Source organism: Hesperophylax consimilis, chromosome 10, assembly GCF_061612785.1.
Source record: "Hesperophylax consimilis isolate HC1 chromosome 10, BYU_Hcon_1.0, whole genome shotgun sequence".
Classification (NCBI taxonomy): Eukaryota; Metazoa; Arthropoda; class Insecta; order Trichoptera; family Limnephilidae; genus Hesperophylax; species Hesperophylax consimilis.
Window position 1 is genome coordinate 7,648,754 of NC_142845.1, and position 23,992 is coordinate 7,672,745.

At 33.0% G+C, this 23,992-nt stretch overlaps 1 protein-coding gene across 1 annotated transcript; it reads left to right on the forward strand.

The window, feature by feature from the left end:
- Positions 1-3,527: 3,527 nt before the first annotated feature.
- On the forward strand, positions 3,528-23,963 carry LOC149420244 (juvenile hormone esterase-like). The gene is made up of 9 exons (XM_089636547.1): positions 3,528-3,785; positions 4,535-4,706; positions 9,778-9,894; positions 10,219-10,404; positions 10,552-10,742; positions 21,587-21,755; positions 23,083-23,415; positions 23,533-23,665; positions 23,781-23,963. The coding sequence occupies exons 1-9, from the start codon at positions 3,579-3,581 to the stop codon at positions 23,935-23,937; spliced, it is 1,665 nt and encodes a 554-aa protein (XP_089492673.1). The 5' UTR covers positions 3,528-3,578; the 3' UTR covers positions 23,938-23,963.
- Positions 23,964-23,992: the final 29 nt, after the last annotated feature.

The window sequence follows — 23,992 nt, forward strand, 5'->3', positions numbered from 1 at the left end:
TGAATGTGTTTACTCCAGCCCTGTCTGTCAATAAAATCTCCCGTCGTTGTCTAAACAAAATTTTTTTTGAGCACGTTCGTTTCGTTTATTTTATGTGAGTGTCCAAAACATCACAGCCTCCCTTTAGTTCTAAGCCCAGCGGGAAATCTCGCTTCTTCGTGTTAGTCGATGGGATTAGAAATAACTATAGGTAATTTACGTTTCTCGAATACCTCTGTATTTATTTTTTATTTTTTATTTTAAATTTTATTTTTAATTCTTCCAAAATGTTGAGCGCCCCTGTTCTTCGGTTTTTTCTTCGCAACCTACCATCTGTTTATTTTTTGGTTTCCGTGATTATCGGCTTGTTCTACTGGTGAGTTTTTTTCCGCCCTCAGCTTTTTCAAGTGGTTTTGTGTCTCTATGGGTAGAAATTCAATATGTCATGTCACACTTGTTTATTTTCGAATTTTAAACTCTGAGTTAATTGTTTAAACAGTGTTGTTTCATCTCAATACGTTATTTGTATTATGTTCGAGTGTTATTTATTTCCATGTTGATTTGTTTTTATTTTGTGTCCTCGGCTGTGATCCGATGGTTTTTTGTCCGTCTGTGTTATTTATGACTTAAACATTATCTGCCTTTTAGATCTGGAATAAACAATAATTGTTTACAGTTATTCTAATTCTTGTGTTATAATTAATCCGATTTCGATGTTTGTTTATCCTTTGGCTTCGTTGTTTATGAACATTTTAGATGTTTTTTGTCGTCACAATGAATTCAATGTTTTCCGGGTCTGTCTGTTTATTCTATTTTGCCTTTGAAGTACGATGTCTCTGTTATCATTTTTGACGATAGGTACCATTTCTTTTGCTGTTAGTGTGAATTAATAAGGTTTATGGAATCCATTTTTCCCTCAACAACAGTAATGAACTCAAGCCAGCTTTTAAATCTATCTCTCCCTGGTCTCGGCAACAGATGTAATGATCTGCCCTTTCTACTTCAAACTTTTCCTTCTCTTCTTTCTACGATAAATTTTCTGTAAGTCCCATAGGAAACTTTTCCATAAGGCTTTGGTTATGTATATCCGGGGTAGGAATATCCTCCCTGTGGTCTTTATAAGCCTTTCCTCCTCTCTTTATTACACACCCCTTCAAGTGTGTACATCCTAGTTTGTCCACGTGACGTACGACCTTGAACGTACTCATTTCACGTGACGGTTCAGTATAAAAAGGCTTCACCGAACGTTGTGTTGGTTTTTTGTTTCTCGGTTTAGAATCCTAGTTATGTATGTATGTGTGGTATCCCTCGGTTCTTTTGAGATAGAGTGAGTTGAATCCATTACCGCTGTGTTTTAAAACCATTTCATAAACCTTATCTTCTAAGTCGCCTGCTCCCCCAACTAGCTACGCGATTCTATCCATCGTAGGGTTATGTGAGTATAATAAAGTGTTAGATTTTATATATGTGATATACATACGATAAATTTATGGTGTTAGTTGTCGGCGCCATCCATGTATATATTTTGGGAGGGGAAGGAGAGGAAAGGAAATGAATTTTTTTTCAAGTTAAGATTGACTCCTCCTCTTACCAAACAAAACTGATGGATGATAATTTGAGCAAGGCGATCGATATCTGCGTGTCTGGATATCACAACCGGCCGGGTCTCCCCTTGTTCCAAATCGGCAACCTTCACGCCAGAATAAAGAAAACCAGGTCTCATCACCAATTTCAGAATTGCCCCAATCTCAAACACCTCCAGGAAAATCTACTTTACTAAGTGTAGAAGGGGAAAACCATGACATCCCTTGTCACGAATCTAGTCGCGAAAATGTGACACGCAAGGTCCTAAGTTACGTGCCACCTCCAGAAAACGTTGTAACTCCCACGCCGTCGGGGATTTACATCCCTTTCTAGGTCAATACATAGGTAACACACGACGATCTTGTCGACATTTTGCCTGCTTATTAACGATAGGTTGTGTGCCTACCCATTCAGCCAATTATCATGTGAGATATATGTAAGGTCTACTCGAAATGCCAAATTTGGGATGAGGACTGTCTGTATTTTAATATTTGGTTCCAGTATTTATTTTATGAGGTTACTAGCATCCTCGTGTATTAGGTATGGGTAACTTCTACTGAATACCTATCCTCTCAGGTAAGGTATAAACGGATAATTGGTTTGATTTTTTGCATTTAATTTAAAGAGGCTGCCTACCTCTCGAAAGATACCTGTTGAGAAAAGTTGTTCGGTTGGTAGTTTTATTTCGGAGATTACCATCTCCCTCTTTCGACTTTAGATTTGTTTTTGTGCATCCCAATTCGTAACTTAGAAAGTCAAATAATAGATGAAAAGTATTAAATTAGGAAGTCAAATAACAGAAGAAAAGTTTTCATTTCGTTCCGTCTGGTTGCATCCGATCGCTTTCAATTTGGGACGGCATACGCTAGCAAAACTTCCCCCTTTGACTGACTGTACCTGCGTCTTGTCCTATATATGAAAAGGTCGTTGACTCGTCTCTCGCTCACAGCTGATTGACAATGCGTCTAGCGTATCCCTTCTTATGGGAAGATTATTTGGGTTGCAGGCGTTGCAAACTCGGTTCCTGTACCTCGGTTGTATCCTATTATTAAAAGGGTCCTCTGAAATTTAATAAATAATATAAAAAACTCACCCTGTTAGTCACCTCCAAATCCTCGTGTGAAACTTACCTGGTTACACTATATAGCTAAATCACTTTAATTTTCGACCTCCTCCCTACGCTTATAAAAGGGCAATTAAATATTCCTGTAAATAAAATTGTACCTCCCTAATCTGTTAGGATTCGAACCCACAGTTAATAATCTATTTGATTCTCTGGTTTTCGGTCTCCGTGGATAGAATGCCATCTCGCCAAATCAATAACTTAGCCCGATTAAACACTTCCTGCCTTTAAGTACATTCACTCTGCTTTAAAAACGCAATCATTATTTTTATTATTTTCATGTTTTTAAGACAAGCAATCTAGTTCGAACTGTATACGAAATCACGTTTAAATCAACACAACTTTATAACACAATCGCGATTGCACAACACCTGGCGCCCCTGAGGTGGGTTTTTACAAAACGGCGCTCTACAAATTATCCAATTATTATTATTGTCATTATTATTAATTGTTTTCTCACTGAGTCGAACCACTTTCACTTCACACAAACACCGGATCAATAATCTTTCACTTTAATTCAATATTCCGCAATATTCTCTAATACCATTTGAATTCAATAATTAACTGTAATTTCAAACAACACTTCTGATTTGTATCCATTTCTCGGGGCTGTCAATGCACCCAAGTTCAAAACTCGACTGCCCGTCCCTGCGCCCTGTCCCGTGTGAATGTGTTTACTCCAGCCCTGTCTGTCAATAAAATCTCCCGTCGTTGTCTAAACAAAATTTTTTTTGAGCACGTTCGTTTCGTTTATTTTATGTGAGTGTCCAAAACATCACAACCTACAGAAAAGGAATACATAATTATTTTATTATTGTATTCAAGTTCCGAGTATAAAAACATCAAGGTGACTGTTTAGTTTCATTGATAACTTTTCCTTGAACAAGTAAACATGTTTAGATACAGTGCAGTGCTGAAAATACTTTTCTCTGAATTATGCCTGTGTTTAGTTTTAACAGATGCAAATAATGCACACATTGTTTCAACACCTCTCGGTAATGTGGCCGGTAGCACCCTGGTATCCAGTAATGGGAGAGAAATATTTTCTTTCCGAGGAATTCCATATGCTAAACCACCAGTTGGGAATTTGCGATTCCAGGTAAAATGTTTTTTGATATTTTCATGTTAAAAATTCAGAGCTGAGCTGAAAAAAGTCTGGCTGTATATTTTGGCTTTCAATTGGAAAATTGTTTTGATTCTGAACAGTTATTGATATATCGACATTTGAAAGTATGTAGATGAATTCGAACGATGGAGGAAGAAGAATGGCAGATGCTTCCCCTGTATCCGTTTGAGTACAATATTCCGTTACCTAACCTAGCTCAAATGTGAATTATTTTTTCCCAGAATTTGAAACGGGACAGTTAATTTATTGCTCAGCTTTCACACAAAAATAACTGTTACGGCTTCACTCCATGCTCAGTATTTAAAAAAAAAATTATTTGAATTACCGAATTTGGGGGGCGATTTTATATGATTTGGTTGGCGATAGGCATACCTTGTGCACTTACTTTATATGCAATTTTTTTACAATTTAAATGTTTCCAATTCATAAAATTCCAAACGATTGTGTGACCATTTTCTTTGCAATCTGTCTTTCCGAACGATAAGAATCAGCAGCATTGTTTGTCCTAGTAAAATTTTGAAGCAGTGCTAGTAAGCCTAGTCCTTGGGCCTAGTAAAATTTTAAGGGGAGGTGCTGAAGAAAAATATACTTGTAAAGTAGGCCCAAAATGGTTGGGAAGCTCTGCCTTAAACCATTGCCCTACTGTTCCATCCTTCGAGGCTTCGAACCAGATTCCATATTTTTGCAGACACTAAGTAATTTTACATTTCAATCTATTCCAGCCCCCTCAGATGGTAGAATATTCCAAAGAAACAATTGACGCTACTCGAGAAGGTCCGGCATGTCCCCAAAACGATTGGGGATTGGAATCAATGTCGGAGGATTGTCTGACACTAAATGTCTTCACAGGGAATTTGACATCACACCCTGAAAACAGAAGTCCAGTTCTTGTGTATCGTTTATGGAATCATAAACGTCAGACGACTATTTAAATGCTCCAACATTAATCTAATCAAAAGTGTAGTAAAAAGTTAAGTGGATCACTTCAGTTTATGAAATACAGTGTAGTTTTTCGCGCACTATCATCGCGTGATCTTAGATCCTGAACTGTAACACCCGAAAGTATCAAAATAGTGTTTTGAAATTAAAACAATAAACTTCCTACTAGATTGCACAGTTTAATCTCATTAAAAATTAAAATCATATAGACTGTATTTCGACAAGAAGCTATACAAAACAAAGAGAACAGTAGTAAATAATTCACAGTTTTTCGGTGAAGATAAAAAGTGAAATAACAAAATAAAAAAGTGCTAAAAACGTTATAAGTGCAACAATAAATACATGTTTTTACCCAAGAACATAAACAAAATATAAACAAGTACTAAATGAACTTTACACAAGTATATTTAAACGTATCCCACAACTCTCGCCCAAGGCTCCATAGCTCAGTGGTCTAAAACGTCAGCACCGCGCTATTCTGTCGATCCAAGTTCAAATCCCAGACCGGCGAACGACTTTAAAACAAAACCTTTTTTTTAATACATATTAATAATAAATATTAATAAATAATACTCAACCCAGAATATAAAACTCTCACTTGGATTTTAAAAACAGCTTCACAATCAGCTACCATCACGGATTCAAACCAAAACACAACCTGTGTAACTGGTTTTGCCTGCCTATAGGCGCTAGAGAGTGTGCCAGTGTGTTTGCCTACCAACAGGCGCAACCCTCAAAATACATAACCGGTGTAATTGATTTTGCCTACCTTTAGGCGCTAGAGAGTGCCATTGTTTTTGCCCACCAACAGGAGCAATCCTAAAAAAAAAAAGGACAACACAACATGTCTAAATCTCGCAGTAAATTCTCCAGCGCGAAGAAAACCACATCTTCACCACAAACTAGCACTATGGACTCACCGTCGGCGACACATCAATCTATGATTAATATAGACAGTGAATCAATATTTGAATTCATCAATACGAAATTCGAGGAAATGAAGACAGTAATGCTCAATAAAATTGAAACAGAGCTGCAAGAAATAAAAAACTTCACGAACTTCATCAATGACAAATATGATGACATTTTACAAAAACTTCAACAAATCATGGACATTCCAAACACCGTCAACAAAATCAAGGAGGAACTAGCGGATAAAGAAATCAGATTATCTACGGTAGAAATCCACCTGGCGGATATAGAACAAGCAGCCCTGCTGAACTCCATAGAGATAAACGGCCTAAAATTACAGGACAACATATCCCCAGTCCACGCTGTTACACGGATCGCTGAACTCGCAGGCGTTACGATGTCCCCAGAGGATACATACAAAGTCACAACAAACAAAACAAATGATCAAACAAAAATAACAATTAATTTTAAGGATACCACAAAAGCACAAACCATGTTAGCATCCAAACACAGTGACCCGATAAAAAAATTCAACGGAGAAGGAGCCAAATATGTTTATCTTAATGCGGCATTAACCCAATATTACAAAAATCTGCACTGGAACACCAGAAAAAGAGCCCAAGAAAAAGACTACAAATATGTTTGGGTAAAATCAGGAAAAATTCTCGTCAGAAAATCCAAAGACTCAAAGGTTATGGAAATAAAACACCTAAACGATATATCTAATAAACTGACATAAACACGACTTTACATCTAACACAACCTCACATCACATACTTACACAAATACACACCAACATGGCAGATTACATGGAATATATAGATTCGGACAATCAACACTACTGTGAAAGTACAAATGATATTAACCTCTGGACCAAATTCACAAAAGAAAAACATAGAATCAATATATTACACCAAAACATTAGATCGATCAATAAAAATTTTGATGAATTTTTTATATACCTCCAACAGCTTGAAAATAATTTTGATGTCATTGTACTGACAGAATGCTGGTTGAATGACAACTACATACCAAAAACAATCAAAAACTATAATACACACCATACAAAAATACACAAAAACCAAAATGATGGTATAGTTATATACGTCAGTGATAAAAATAACACAACCATTCAAGAAATAAACATAATCGACTCCAACTGCATACAAATTACATATAGAAAAGAAACATGTATCCTAGCTATGTACAGATCTCCATCCAAAAACAACATCACAAATTTCTTAACTGATCTTAACAATACATTAAATGATCTCAACAAATACAAAAATATCATCATCATAGGAGATCTTAATATAAACATTCTACAAAACGGACACCCACAAAACATAGAATACCTAGCAATACTAGCACAACACGGACTGGAGCCAATAATAAAGGTCCCAACACGGGTCACACAAAACACTAAAAGCTGCATAGACCATATAATGATCAAGACAAAACTAAAAACCAAAACAGTAGTACTTGAAAGCACAATCACTGATCACTACATGAATATGATAGCAATAGACACCGAAAACACTACTTCGAAATAACATAAAATATTTACAAAAAAAATAATTGACTACTCAAACTTAAAAGAAAAACTCCAAAAAATAAACTGGAATACATTATACCAAATAGATAATGTCGAGGAAGCCTGGAATACATTTACAAATACGCTAACGCAAGAAATAAATAATTACACTACAGTAAAACATATAAAACTTACACACAAAGCAAAAAAAATTAAACTATGGATAACACAAGGAATATTAAACTGTATTCGTAAACGAGACAAAATTCACAAACAAACTAAACAAACACCGTATGACATGGAACAACTTAATTACTATAAAAGATATAGAAACATATGCACGAAAATTATTAGAGTAGCTAAGGAGATGTACTACAAAGAAAAACTTAAAAAAGCAAACAATTACCCAAAGGAAATATGGAAAATATTAAAGGAAATTACATACACACAAAAATACAAACAAAAAAATACTATCGAACATCTAAATATTAACTCCAAAAAAATAGATGCCAAAACAAATATAGAAATGATGGCAAACCACGCAAATAACTTTTTTGCAACTATAGGGAAAGTTTTAGCGAATCGTAAAAAACACAGCACAAACACACTAACACAAACAAACAGATCAAACATCGATACCCAACCAACACAACACAGATTTATATTAAAAACAAGTTCGGAAATGGAAATTAACAAAATAATAAATACATTAAAAAACCAGATTGCTCCTGGATTAGATGAGATAACAACGGATTGCATTAAAATAATAAAAAATGAAATATTAAAACCTATAACACACCTAATCAACCTTAGCATAACACATGCCTGCTTTCCTAATACTCTTAAAAAAGGACTGGTAATCCCTATGTATAAATCCGGAGATAAAATGGAAATAACTAACTATAGACCAATTACTTTGTTAAACTCTCTATCAAAGATTTTCGAAAGACTATTAAAAAACCAAATAATAAAATACCTGGAAGAAAACAAATTAATCTCGGACAAACAATATGGATTTAGAGAAAAAAGAAGCACAAAAGAAGCTTTAGCAAGTACAATAGATTATATACATAGCAACTTAGATCAAGGGTTTAAATGCATAGCGATATATTTAGATTTGGCTAAAGCCTTTGATTCAATATCCCACAAAACACTTTTTAAAAAATTAGAAAATATGGGTATCAAAGACAAAGAACTACAACTATTAAAAAGCTACATGAGCGACAGAACACAACAAGTCAAAATTAATAACTATACTAGCAAACCACTGCCGATTACACACGGAGTTCCACAAGGAAGCATACTAGGGCCCGTTCTTTTCATAATTTACATAAATGAACTTTGCAGCATGGAAATAGATGGAGAAATAATTAGTTACGCAGACGACACAGTTTTATTATTTAAATCTAAGGATTGGAATAAGGTTTATAACATAGCGAATCTAGGAATCACGCAAGTGAAAAAATGGTTGGACTCAAATACACTCACACTAAACATATCGAAAACAAAATTCACAACGTACAGCATAACTAACACAGGACAGCCAAAAAACAATACAAACACCATAAAAATACACGAATGCATAAACACCAACATCTGCGATTGCCCCCCTCTAGAAAAAACAGAACAAATAAAGTATCTAGGAATCCTAATTGACCATAATCTTAGATGGACACATCACATCAAACAAATCACAAATAGACTCCTCAGAACAATACACATTTTCCTAAACATAAGAAACATATATAAAATAAAACAATTGAAAACAATATATTATGCACTATGCCAATCAATAATAGAATATGGAATAATTGCTTGGGGAGGAGCGACAAACGCAGCTATCGCTCAAATAGAAATTGCACAGAAAACGATATTAAAGGTAATACTCAAAAAACATAAACTAACCGACACAGACCAAATATTTAAAAGCTGTGACGTACTTGATATACGCCAATTATATGTTAAAACACTACTAAACTACATTTTCGACCAAAAAAACAAACCCCAACAAACACAAAATATCACTAATAGACCGGTCAGACAAGCGTACAAAGAAAACATAAAAACTCCGACGGTAAACACTACCTTTGGACAAAGACACCATAAATACCACGCTATTAAAGCATTCAACAGTCTTCCACTTGAAACAAAAATTGAGGAAAATAAAAATAAATTCAAACACAAAATAAAAAAATGGATTAAAGAACAAAAAGACATTATTACCAAAATACTATAACATAAAAGAATAAAACATATACACGCAACACAAAAAAAAATATAAAACACACAACACACACAAACACATATATCATTATAAATGCCGATTTACATTCTCTTTTGATATTTTTCTTTTAGTGTTATAATTATATTTTAATTTTTAATCTTTATTTTTTATTTTAAATTTATCTTTATTTTAATGTTGTTTTTCTTTTCTTTTATTTTTTTTAAATGTATAAATTCTTAAATTATAACATGGGGGCCTCAGCACGGGTAAACAACCCAGTGAGGCCAACATTACTAAATTGAAATATAAAATATTGTAAAAAAAATGTATCAATAATAAAAAAAAAAAAAAAAAAAATATTCATCCCGGTGGATTCTATGGTCTTTCGGGCCAAACTATATTTTCAGGCCCTCAAAGACTTCTTGATTATGATGTTGTTTTGGTTACCATTAACTACAGATTGGCTTCACTAGGTAAATTATTATTGTCTCTTTATAGTGATATGATTTGCTGTGGGCTTTACTTTCCGCATAAAATTTACTATCAATACATTTGTTCAATTGCAAGCTAGATATGTATGTTTTTCCCTAACTAATAAATAATGTTCAATTCCACAAGTTTACTAGCGAGAAACCCCCGACAAAAGAAAAGAAAGGGTCAAGTGACTAATGGGTTGAAAGGAGAATACGAAACTAATGTAAAGAAATATTATTTTGATGCGCTAGGGGTTAAAGTATAATAAGGTATGTCAGGTTACCTTAAACCTGAGTAGCATTTCTAATCTCTGCTCTTTTTAGGTTTTCTAAGTACGGGAGATGCTTGGGCACCAGGCAATAATGGCTTGAAAGACCAAGTTATTGCACTCAAATGGGTAAAACAGAACATAGCATCATTTGGAGGAGACCCAGATAAAGTTACGATTATTGGATACAGCGCCGGTTCTATGAGTGTAACTTTGCATATGTTATCGCCAATGTCGAAAGGTTGTTATAATAAAATAATAATAATATGATAACAATTTTTTTTAAAGTTTCATTCAAATAAAAACTGATTGTGTATTGTTTTGGTAGGTATATGCAGGGAATTAATCCTTTTTAATAACTTTTGTGCTAACATTTGTTTTACAACAGGCTTATTTCATCGAGCTATTGCAATGAGTGCCACACCAACAGCACAATGGAAAGTTCCCTCAGATCAATTGAATTTGGCAAAAAAACAAGCAAAACTTGTAGATTGTCCGTCTGATACCTCAAAAGAAATTTTACAGTGTCTGATGACGAAGAATGCTACTGCAATATCAAATACTTACACGCAATTTTTTGTGAGTACGCATTATAATATAAATATTTTAAAATTCCATTTCCATAGAATAAAATAAGTACGTAATATAATATTTTTCACAAGTAAGAAACACAGTTTTTTAGTAAAGTAATTAATTTTTTATTATGTATTTTTAAGGAATTATTATTTACTCTCACTGGCATATTTTGAATATTTGGTAAATATATACATAACTGAAGCACTTTTATAGGCACAGATTATGGAAATTACACTTCATTTCATCTTAATTACTACAAGAAACAACAATTTATGTTGGGCAACTATTATACAACATGCATTAAAATTCCATTCTTATTCAATCAAAATTAAAAATTTCCCTCATAAAACGATTCCCTTGCTGCCATTTTGGATTTATTTTGAATGGATTTGACATTTACGAAAGATTCGTTTCAACATAAATTTGCATAAATTACTTAATAAACTCAAACTAAGAACTTGATAACCTATTTTGTGCCTGCAAATAGTTGTATCTTGTAGTAATTGTTCAAATGAAGAGTAATTTCCATAAACAGTGTCTAAAAGTGCAGCGGTTGGGGAAATAATAATTTGTTTATAAATTGTTCATCGTTGACAATAATTTTATTACTTCATACTTCTTACAGTACCTAATGTACAGTAACAGTAATTAATGAATACAAATTTCAACTCCTTACAAAATTAGCAATTTTATTTATTTTTATTTAAGTACATAAAACAGGCATGGTGCCCAAAAATTTATATACATGGATGTTTAAATACATAATAATAACAAAAATAGTAACAAAAGGAAAATGTAAGTAATATTAATATTAATCTATTATAATAATATGTAAGCTAAATATGCAAGTAAATAACAAATAAGAATGGGTAAAAGGTAAATACAAATATGTTCATAAACGATTTGTTATTGACACACCTGTACTGGTGAGACACTGATTAGGTAGGTACAATGTTGCTTCTCTTTAAATAAAGGGCTTCATCACAATATCAGCTATGAACCTATTTACTGGCAACGTCATTCATTTTTTTTTTTTTTTTTAAATATTTTTATTTATTTTATAAAATACAGTATAATGTTTAAATTTACATAGTAAGAACATATTTCAATAAAAATTAACATGTTTACCTTGTAATGTTTTCGCCTTTTCACCATTTTCTTTTATTTTTATTTGTTTAAAACAATATAAAATTTTCTTCTTTCTTGGCTATGACCGATATTTAATTTTTTTTTCTCTAAGGCTTTGCATATGTGTTCGCAGGGATGGAAAATTCCTCCCCTACAACACATAAGCCTCCATGAAAATTGGACCCTTTTCTTTGATATCTACAGAAAGCTACTTAAAGCTCTCTTGTACTATATATCTTCATAGACATATGTACTCAACTAATTAATACGTTATTTACGAACTTGAACGCAAATATTTCCGTATTTATATTGTAATTAAATTCCATCAAACGTTGTGTAATTTTTTTGATTTATGATATAGGATTTTAATTACCTTCATTATTGTGGTAACCCCCTTGGTTCTGATCGAGGTGTTGAGTTTCACAATTTTATTGGTCTTTCCATTGCAAACCTAGACTTAAATGAATTCTCTGGATGAGCTAACTTTCCTATTGTAATTATTCTGATTCCCTGCACCCTAACAAAGTCGTAGTTAAACGCTGATAAAAGATATTATACATGTTTATTTGGACAAGTAATTAAATATAACTCAAATGGTTAATCGTTAGTAAATTTGATTTTGGTAAACTCTTGGGTCTGTTTGGCGCCACTCCTTTTTGATTCTGCTGCTAAAAGGTACATGTAAATATTGATTTAGTAGGTTAATGTAATTAGTTAATTGCATATTTGACGAACTCGGAATAGCCCATTTGCTGGCATAATTTGGCTCCAAATCCTCCTGCAAGTAAACGAGATGATCTTGAGTCAACAAGAAATTCGCACAATCCTTTGACACGGCTCTTTGATTGATACCTAAGTTATCGCGTCCCAAAGAGCCTTCCACGTCATCATGTACTGCCTTCAAGTTTCCCCTCGAGTCCCGATACCCCCAAATTCCGACCCCTCCTTGGACTACAATTTACTTAGGGCGAACCGGTTTCGTCCTATATACAATCATATACTCACGGTTGGTGTGGACTTACGGGTCGTGAATCCTCATTCCACGTTTAAAAGAAAATGCGAGAGTGGTCTATAAGACCTAAAATGCAAGCTGTATGCAGGTCCGCATTCTCCAGTAAACAGTACATACGAATAAATATATGTATACATACAGTTTGGGAAAGGTTTATAACTCGCAATACGAGGCTATCTACCTCGCATTCCGAGCTCGGATCTCGCACGAAGAGTTCTGCGAAACTCTACGATTGGTAACCGAATATATACGTAAGAATAAGGTTATACTAATAAATACTAGTAGAATAAGATATTATTTGATAGTTTGTTTTGGAGAGCTATCGAACTCCAGGCTTTTTGTTTGGTTTTGACGTTTTTATTTAAGAGAATCGTCATCTCTATTTGGTTTGGTTAATGGTTTTGTTGTAGGAGCGACCACTGCCTCCTGTTTGATGAACTGTATTTGTTTTAAATTTTACCTCCAGGTTTCAACATTAATTTTGTTCATCCTATCCCGTGATTTTCCAATTGTTTCAAGTAGTTGATTGCCACATTAGAGAGTACTCGACTCTCAAATGTCTCAGGCAACTGATGGGGTTCTGTATGAGCACCCAATCAATAATATTCAAATGTTTCGTACAATTATTCGATATAATCCTACTAACCCGTGATTTTTCAATTGTCGATTGTGAATGATAGGTATTTGAGAGCACGCATCTTCCAGCTGTTTCGGGTAATTAATAAAAATCTATGCGACTATCTAATCAATGATATTTAAATGTTTTATGTAATATTTCGACATAAATCTGGCTAACCCGTGATTTTTCAATTGTCGTTTGTGCTTGATAAGTATTTGAGAACACGCATCTTCCAGCTATTTCGGATAATTAATAAAATCCTTTGTGACTAACTAATTATGGCCAAGGTCGTTTCCAAACTATGCGGTTGACCCAATTCTCCAGTGAGCTCTTTATTTGTAAACAAATAATATAAACATCTCCTGACACACTAACCTAAATGTGAGATTTGTTTATTTTAAAATTCCTTCCACTCGAACGATCGCGCGTCAAAAAACTTTTTTCTCCGATTGCTCGCGGTTTTTTGGCGACGAATTTGAATATTTTCCGCCAACATTAAAAAAATCAAACCTCCGAATTTTAATACGGAGACATAAAACTGATTGTAGTGCTATACAGCCAATGAATTCACCTATATTTTTATAATTATTCTATATTTTTAGAATTGATAGATAAATTATTAAAAAATCTTAAACTTTATGAATGCGCGAAATTAGCGTTTTTGTGATTTGAAATTGCCGCCAGTGGCAGTTTTAAATATCTTTATAGAATATTTTCTACGTTTTTATGTTCTCTATGGCCTGTTTGATAACCACAGATGCAAGAATATAATGGGAAAATAATTTTTTGTACGTTATGCTCTCTTCAAAAGTTTGGTTAGAAAATAATTTTTTAAAATTTGAGTGCGTGACGTGTCAAAATTGAAATCACTGTATTATACTATATAATAAATTTACCACAAAAACTGGTATTACGTTAGGAAGATACATTAACTGTCTACAATTATTAATAAGCATAGTCGCCGTGTTGGCTTTATTTTATTCATTTGATGAATTATACAGAGAGCCTATTTCACGATGTCAAAATCATGGTGCTACTTTTTAAATAATTGTAAATTAGAACTGGAGATTTGTAACCATGTTTTTATATAACGTGCAAAACGAGGAAATAAGGCTTAAAATGAGATATACATCATAGATATAAACATTGCCAATATTTCAGGGGGATACTTTGAAAGTTGATGAAATTCACCAATATTTGACGAAAAATCACTACTGACAGCTACCTTAAGGTCAATCTACATAGGGTATATCGGAATATGTAAAATGATGATAAATTTGTATATATATATCAAACCTTTGTATGACCGTAGAATGGCAAATAAAATCATAGTGATAATTTTATATCTAAACGCAAAGGTATCGAAAAAAAATGGATGAGGGGAAAATAATTGATGGAACCAATAATTGATTTATTTATTAAGCCCTAATATCCTTTTAAATCAATATTACAGTTGTATGTAATATTGATTTAAAAGTAACTTACCAACTCTCACTGTAAGAGTGGAACGCTGTCAGGAAAAAACAATAATATTGTACCAAGCATCTAAATACGATTACTTACTTTTGTTTAGTTTTTCTTGGAGGTGCGGTAGGGAGCAAAATGCGCGCCGCCTGCTTCTTGAATTTTCGGCTTTCCAGCTCTAGCCGGATGGAAGCAGGCAGGGCCCTAACAGCCTTTAGGGCCTTGACGCGATCCTCTCGCACCAGTAGCAAAGCAGGGTCGCTGTTTAAATAAATACAAATATATGATGAGTTCAACGGCCACAGCAAAGTACTTTCATAAAAAAACATTAAAAAATACTAACACTCCAGACGAGGCTGCAATTGCAGCTCTGCGTTGACGTCCACGTGCAGGTAGTCCGGCACCAGCTCGTACCCCACGTCTCCCTTTTCCTCTGCCTCCTCTTGCAGTCAGCACCGCTCTATAAATTTTAAATTGAAAACACTTAATGTAAGTACTTAAATGTTTAAATTTTGTTTAATATTGCACTAATATAAAATTTGAAAATAATTATTGGGTTGTGGAGTGATCCCTTTCCCTGGACGACAGCTGTTTCTGCACAAATTTGGTAAAAGTAAACAAATTAATTAATTATACAACTAAATTACTAAATTTTTATTGTGTGACGAAGGCTTTACACCATTTTACATGTGAAAAAGAGTCAACTTTTTGACATATGACTTAAAATAATTGGTTAGCAAATATCTGTATTAATAATGAACCAATTCAAATAAAACTTATATATATCTCTTTGTTTTGAATCACTGTGATGGAATATCTATATTTCAAATGCGCGAGTGCAGTATTTAAGACATTATTGTAAATCAAAAACAGATGACGTCTTCAGTTGACGTAATCTTACACAAAAACTTCAACCAAAACAATATAATACAAACAAACGAATTAAAAACGCATTTCAAAGATAGATAAGTCAATCATGATTACACAGATATATAATTATGCGTTAAAAACCCAATAAATTAATTACTTACGGCATTTTAGGAAGAGTCCAAAATTTCGTGAATGTTGAAAATTTATAATTTTGTTTTTGACAGGACGCCATAAAAAAACCGCGAAAACTCGTTAAATAACACTTCAAAGACAACGGATAAGTTCATAGACAAAGAGAATATATTATCAGCTATTCGATAAAACAAGTAGCTGGCCATGGAAACGTTTTAAATAATTACAATAAATATTTTACGAATGGTAGAAAAATCGGTCCATTTTTGGACCGATATCAATCGCAGAAAAATAAAAGTGGTCGATTTTTCGACCGAAATCGTTCCAGTGGTTAGAAGTCATTTGTGCCTCTTTACTTTTATTGTGCACTATTAATTAAAATATTTTTAAATCCTTTATTGAAGTTAAACTATTTTTCATTTTCCGAATTTAGTAAATTTACTAGGTTAAATGAAGAATAAATATACATATATAAGTACACATATCTCGATTATCAAAATATGTTAACTAAGAGTACATATATTAATAAATAAATATAAAATATATGATTCTACATAGTCTGGAATATTAATAAATACATATTTTCTTTTTCAATAATATAGGTATGTCCTCGGGTAGGTATTAAAATCGCTACCATTTCGATGCTTCGATTAATAAATAAAATACATATATATAATTACATTACTCATATATATATTCTTTATATACAATATTTTACTTTACTTTTATATAGATAAATATATATACAAATATACAATATACATATATTAATGTGTAATTCTTTGTTTTGTTGTTTTAATTTAATATTCAATTGATATACTTCCACTTCACAGCCCTTCTGTGTCTCCTGGGACCTGAAAATTATTTATAAAAGGAAAACTCACCCACGTCAAGGTATTTCCGGTCGGGTAGTACACAACAACCTTGATGAAGAAATCCTACCTAATTAATTGTATTTTTCAACTAATTTCAAAATAAATCTTTTCGACTATTTATTCCTATTTAATATTTTATTCTCGCTTGAATCGTATAAATTAGCTGATATTTAATTTTTCTTCCGAACGAAATCCTAATCCAGAAAACCCGTTGATTTAATAAAACACCTTTCTAGTTTAGGCTTTTGAATGATAGCTGTTTCAAATTCTTTTTCGAAATGATAGACTGATGATTAAAATTCCGGTTAGAACGACAAACACTTTTAACACTGTCGCTATACGCACGATGGATTTTAATTGAACAATTTATTAATTCTAAATTTCTTTTTATATAAATTGATAAGAAAATTTTTTCCGAATTGCGCAGACTTTTAATTATCTTTATTCTTAATAAATTAATTTCTTTTCCGAACTGTTACTTTTAGAACAAAGGTTTGAGCATTTGTTGTTATTTCTTTTCGAACTGTCTAGATTGTGTTTATTTTAAACTAAGACGTAAATATTTATTACTATTATTATTATTTTTTAACCAAATTGACGTTAAATTATAATCTATTTTTAAATATCAATCCGCGAACCCGTTCACTCTAGATTAACGATAAAACTCTCCACTAAATTCTAATGTTTTCACTTTGAATGAAATAATTATTTTTAAATTTTAATAATTCACTTTTAACACTTTTTGCACTATCCACTTTTAACACTTTTAAGCACTTCACACTTTACTTTTAAAGCACTGAGTTTAAACTGTATTTGTTTTATTGTTTGATTTAATTTAACTGACTTATTAAATTTCACTGACTCTAGCACTTGTATTTTTCACAAAATTTTCCTAAGTCCAGGGCTTATTTAAAATTTAACACTTAAAGATTTTTCACTGTTAATCCTACCAAAGACGTAGTACTGCCACGTAACAACTTTTCGAATCCTCGGCGCGACCGTCTCCTGACTGATGTGTTCCATCTTTTATACCCCTCTCAGGTTCCAAAAGACGTATCTGAATTTCTCTTGATGCTTAATTCTATCTCCTATCAACTCGTAAATCCGAACACCCCTCCCATCAATATCGATTGTGCTTCCATAAGATGTTCTGCTTTCCGGCTCTAGGCGGTGGTCAGTTTCCATCTCACAAATCTAAGTCGATAGGGTCCGAATCGGGTAAGTCTGCGTTAATCGCCCAAGCTCCCTTTGTCCTCTGTTCATACAAAAATGTAGTTAAAATCTCATGATTTTGTGTTCCTTTTTTTTCTCAATTCGCGATAGGTCCATCCTCAATAACATATATATAGATCTCAATTTTATGCATCTCGTGCGAAATTGTTTAAATCCATGCTGAAATCTTTACTACGCATTTTTGAATTTCGATTCGTCTAAATTCTACTCAATTTTATTGTCCCTTATATGGGCTTTTCCATTTTCACCAGTACTTTCTCTCTTAATGCCGCAGATTTGAATTTTTCCTTATCTTCTTGGATTTTCTTTTATCCGCGACGTTTTCTTGCACAATTTCTTCTTTTTTTCTTATGTTATTTCTCATAACTCTATAATTAATTATTTTCCAAGTCGTATTTATTTATTTCACGGATAAATTCGAATTGTATCGCTTTTCTCCACATGGATCATTTCCTATCTCCGTTCTTTACCCTTCCTTTTATCTTTTCTTCACTTTTCCCGATGTGTGTGGTCTCCTGGGAAATTTCATACTTCATTTATTATTAATTAATATATAATTTTCCACACTTCTATGGGAGATATACCTAATTAGACTCTGGGATATCTGTCATTTTTATTGTTTTATTCAATCTCCGCCCAATTTTCTATCTTTCTCATACCAGGATTCACATAAAACATATGCATTGACATCTGTTTACGTTTAAAATTTTGGTACTAGACTCGTAAATTTAGTTTAATTTTAAACCTATTAATTTTAATCTCTTTTGCCTAATCTAAATACTTCCATAAGGTCCACGTTAAAGTTAATCGTCTCTCCAATCGTTTATTACCTTAACGTAAATAAAAATCATGTTCAAATTTTGATTGTTTATCCTTCAAAATATACATGAGACCGCCAACCTTTTATCTTGTTTCGATCCCTCCGTAATATTGGGTAACTCTAATATATATCTAACCTAATAATTATGTAAAATGTCTACTTTTCCTGAATCTAATCTATCGCTATATGTTTAGTTTTACTGTCTTCTTCTGATACTCAATTTTCATTTTCCTAGGACCTTTGTAACAGCTAAAATCTCTGTATTATCCTTCCATTCGATCGCCGCACTTTTCTAAAATGTGTATTTTTTTTGCGAGATTTTTCATTCAAAATTGATTCACCAATATGTCCGTTTCATCTTAAATTGATAACGATTAATTTCCATTGTTTCCAACACTCACTCCTCTCTTTAGTACGATTTTTATCGAACATGACACCCTCCTTCTATCATAAATAATTGTACTACAGTTGAAAATTCTGCCAGTAACTTTCCTTCGCTTTTCCCGTCCTTTTTTATACTATCACGTTTATAATTTTTTTTCATTGCATTTTTGTGTGTGCGCTTTACAACTTGTAAAACTTCCAAGCACCCGATTTCAATGGTTCGATACCCCATAAATGTCTCAGTTATTGTAAACATTCCCACGAGTTTGTCACCTTGAAAGTCGATGTTGACCCTAAAGTGCGTTCACCTCTAATTTCTGTGAGAATCGAAATGTCGTTAATTATCTTTTTTATTGCCCGATCCACAGTTCATTCCTTTGTCTGTATTTGGTGTACGCCTCTCCGTTCACTGATTGGTTACTCAAAATTTTATAGCTCTTTGTTCAGATCTATTGGTTGACAAAATTCAATATTTATTTTTAGGCCTAGGAAAGGGGAAGTACCAGTCGTCCTAGACGATTTTACGACCTCTCTGCTTTCGTCCCGGAACCTTGATTTAATTTCAACTATTACAGGTGTCTACTGCAAGCAAGCTGGATCAATTCTTTCTCCGCCAGATGTAGTTAGCATGTCCGTTTTCATAAATAATTTGCATATTTTCTTGCAGCTATGGTTTATCTGTTTTTTTTCTTCACTGTGATTTAAAGCCTTTCATCACAACCTTTACAAGAGTCTAAAACTCGTGTGTAAAGGGAAAATAATAAAAACTTAACATACATATGTAAATAGAAGAAAAAAATAATCATAAAAACATATAAAGTGAAGAGATTTTAGTTTTTTTATACAATAATTTATAAAATAATTTAGTGAGATATCATCGTCATTCTAATTCGTTAAATTATTTATTGTAGTGAAGTTAATTTTATTTTTAAATTTATTAAAATCCGGTTCTAATCTCATCTCAGTCGTTAATTTATTAAACCATACCCTCCAGTGTACGTGTAATAGTGTTGTGCAAAACTGGTATGCATTAATGGAGTCCATAAGCGACCCATTGTATTTTGCCTATTGCTCTCGACACGAACCATGGCATGGTGTGACTTCTTATACAGATCTTTGTGGATTTAAAGTAGCGTATTTTTCGTATACCTATGTATTTTTTAGTGATGGGACTTGAAAATCTTGGAAAAGTTGTAAGGTTGGGTAGTCTGATGGTTTTTTTATTAAAATTTTTATTAACAGCCTTTGAGTGATTTCCAGCGGTAAAAGTGATGATTTGTAAGCTCCCCCCCACGCAACGATACCATACTGTATTATTGAATGGGCTAGAGCGTAGTAAATATTTTTAAGAATTTTTAAGTTAAGTATATTTCTTAGACTAATAAATATGTAAATGAGTTTTCTTAATCTATTTATGATATTGTTTATGTGAGTTTTCCACTTAAGTTGACTATTATTACACCTAAATATTTAATTTCATTTTTATTTCCTATGGATAAACAGTCATTATTTTGGCAAGTACATTTTTTTGATATGCATTTTTTTTAATGTATTTTAATATTTAATGTAATAAAAGGGTTTATTTTGTTTATACTAAAAATTATATAATATGTTTTTTCAATATTTAATGTTAATAAGTTTTTATCAAACCATTCTTTTAACGTATTGATATCATTGTTAGCAATTATTTCAAGTTCATTCAATGAATTCGCTTGAAATATAATTGCAGTATCATCTGCATATGAAATGAGTTTTCCTGTTAATGGTAATTTAAAGATATTATTAACATATAATATGAATAGAAGAGGGCCCAATATGGTGCCTTGTGGTATTCCAAAGTCACTTGTGTTCGGTTCACTGAGAGTGTTATTTATTTTTACATATTGACTTCTAGAGTTCAGGAAACTTTCTATCCACATTTTGGCATTATCTATAATTCCTATTTTGTTAAGCTTGTAGAGTAATTTTTTGTGACTTATGCTGTCGAAGGCTTTCTTTAGGTCTATGAATATTGCAAGAGATTTTTTGCCTTTGTCTAGTGCTTGATGTATTTTTGTTGTTAAATCTATGATTGCGTCCTGTGTGCTTATTTTTTCGCGAAATCCAAATTGTTGGTCACTCAATAAATTATTAGTTTCAATAAATTTTAGCAGTTGCTTTTTTGCTACCTTTTCAAAAATTTTTGAGATATTTGATAATACTGATATAGGTCGGTAGTTATTAATTTCTTTAGTATCATTATTGTTGTAATTAATTTTATATTATTAAATAAGTACCTGCCTATGTTTCAAATTGTATGTTTTTTTTCAGGAATTTGTATTTGATCCTATTCTAATTTGGACCCCTGTTGTAGAGCCGGATTGTGGCCAAGAAAGATTTCTAACAGATGATCCTGCTAATCTTATAAAACAAGGAAAGGTTGCCAACGTTCCTCTCATCATTGGTATGACGGAATATGAATTTGCCGGTCCTGCCTATAGTAAGAAGTTCTCTATGTATTACTGAAAATAATTTACAAAGAAGTACCTTACCATATCTTTTTTTTAAGTTCATCCACATACATATTACAGTATTCTCTCAGTAATCTGCCGCTCGATTGTCCTACAACTTGTCACGTCTGATGTCCCGTCTGATGTCCCGTCTGATGAGCATGGACCCTTGTCAATCACCAGGGCTATTATGGGGCTAAGGCAAGGAGACATAATGTATATAAGCATTGAAGAACCTTGATCATGTTTGAAGGTGTTTGGAGAGTCCGCCAGCGGTGAGCAGATTGCGCCGGGTAGAGATTCGTGGGATAGAGTGCGAAATAGTGCGCGAGGCCATCCTCAATCATTCAGCATCCATTGAACGTTTAAAGGGACAATGATGTTTCATCTTTGCATCACCTCAACAGCATACTTGGCAATCCAGTGCAGTCTCCAAGGAATTACCCCTCAATACCACTCACAAATAAAACCATGTTTTATTTCAAACAACCGATTGTATATTTTCATCTCTTCAAGCCACAACAATCGAACAAGCACAGGCCGATCTCACACAGGAGTCGAAACGTTGGTTTTATGTTTTGTAAATTTAACGGAAAGTCTCCGAAGGATAAGTTCAAGGTATCCGCGCGATCTTTTTCATTATTTTCCATATCACTTCTTTTTCGCCAAACCCCACGCGCACCGCCGAATCGTCGTCCCTCGTATTGTTCCCCAATCTACCTACCCGCGTTATTTTTGCTCGCTCGTCCAACCGATTGCAGGGCAGCCACCCGAAAAAAACTCTCAACTAAACAATAATCGGGCACTACCCTGGCAATCCAAACTTGCACATTCTTTGACGTTACAAACTATATTTTCTATATACAGCTATATCTGCTGTTATTTTTACCAGTAGAAAGCGGAAAATCAAGCTCTTTAGTATATATCAAATTCAGTAGACCGCCTCGAGTCTATACTCGAGCGCCAAGCTTTGCAAACCGACGGGTTTGGTTAGATATATAGCTTGCTAGATCTGACTATTTTACCAGTCATCAGGGTTCATTACTGTTGTTATAGGTCATTTCGATAACTCCTCTGTGTTTTCTAGCAAATGTTCCTAGCATGTCTGTTCATTTTCGTTCTGTCACGTTTTTGCTTGAATACATTCTCAAAATAGTAGCCAGTTTTTTGGGGTGGTGGATACTATATAGTGAGAGAATACTGCATTATAACAGTTTGTCGGTATTTTGAATTATCTGTGAAATAATATTACTTATACTAGTTAGTTTATTACAAAGATTACAATACTTGTGTCCTATAATTTTGAATTACTTTTAGCTGTAATAAGAAATGAAACATTGATGAACAGAATGAACCAAGAATGGGAAAAAATTGCCCCAATTAGTTTCTTGTACGAGAGGGGTACTGATAAATCAAAAGAAGTCAGTAGGAAACTGAAAGAGTATTACTTAGAATCAAAAGATTTGGAAAACGACGAGAGATCTATCAAAGGTTTGAGAGAGCTCTACGCAGATAGAGTTATCGGCTTTGAGGTGCACAGATATGCAAATCTGATAGCGGAATACACAGATATTCCAATGTATTACTACAGATTCAGTTACAAGGGAAGATACAGTCACTTCTATCTTTCAGACAAAAATGATACACTTGGTAAATGGTAAAATCTAATCTAAAATTCTTTCAAGGTTGCTTGGCTTGTTCCATTTTCTCTCCATGAGGATAATTTAAAAAATTAACTTATTTTTTATTCATTTATCCGTGATTTAGGTGCGGTCCATCATGATGAGCTGATCTATTTATTTAATTTAGACAGGATTTTCCCTAAAATCGAAAAAACAGATCCAGAATATAAAATCATTCTTCGCTTGACTAAGTTATGGACAGATTTTGCTAAATATGGGTAAGCACCTACCTTCAAAATTAACATTGCTTTGTTATGGGTATAAAAAACATTTTAAAACAATTTTTGAAACTTAAAATCTGAGTTTATAGCCTTTTCAATATTTATGTTTCAGAAATCCAACACCTGCTACTGCTCAAGATAATCCCATATGGCCAAGATATACCAGGTCTAAACCGCACTACTTTGATATTGGCTATAATGTAACAATTGAAAATTGTTTGTATTGTGAGCGATTCCTGATTTGGGATGAGCTTTTTCCCCTACATTAAATAATGATTTTTGTGCACAGTTTTGTTTCTTTTAGCACAACAATAGAGTAATGTT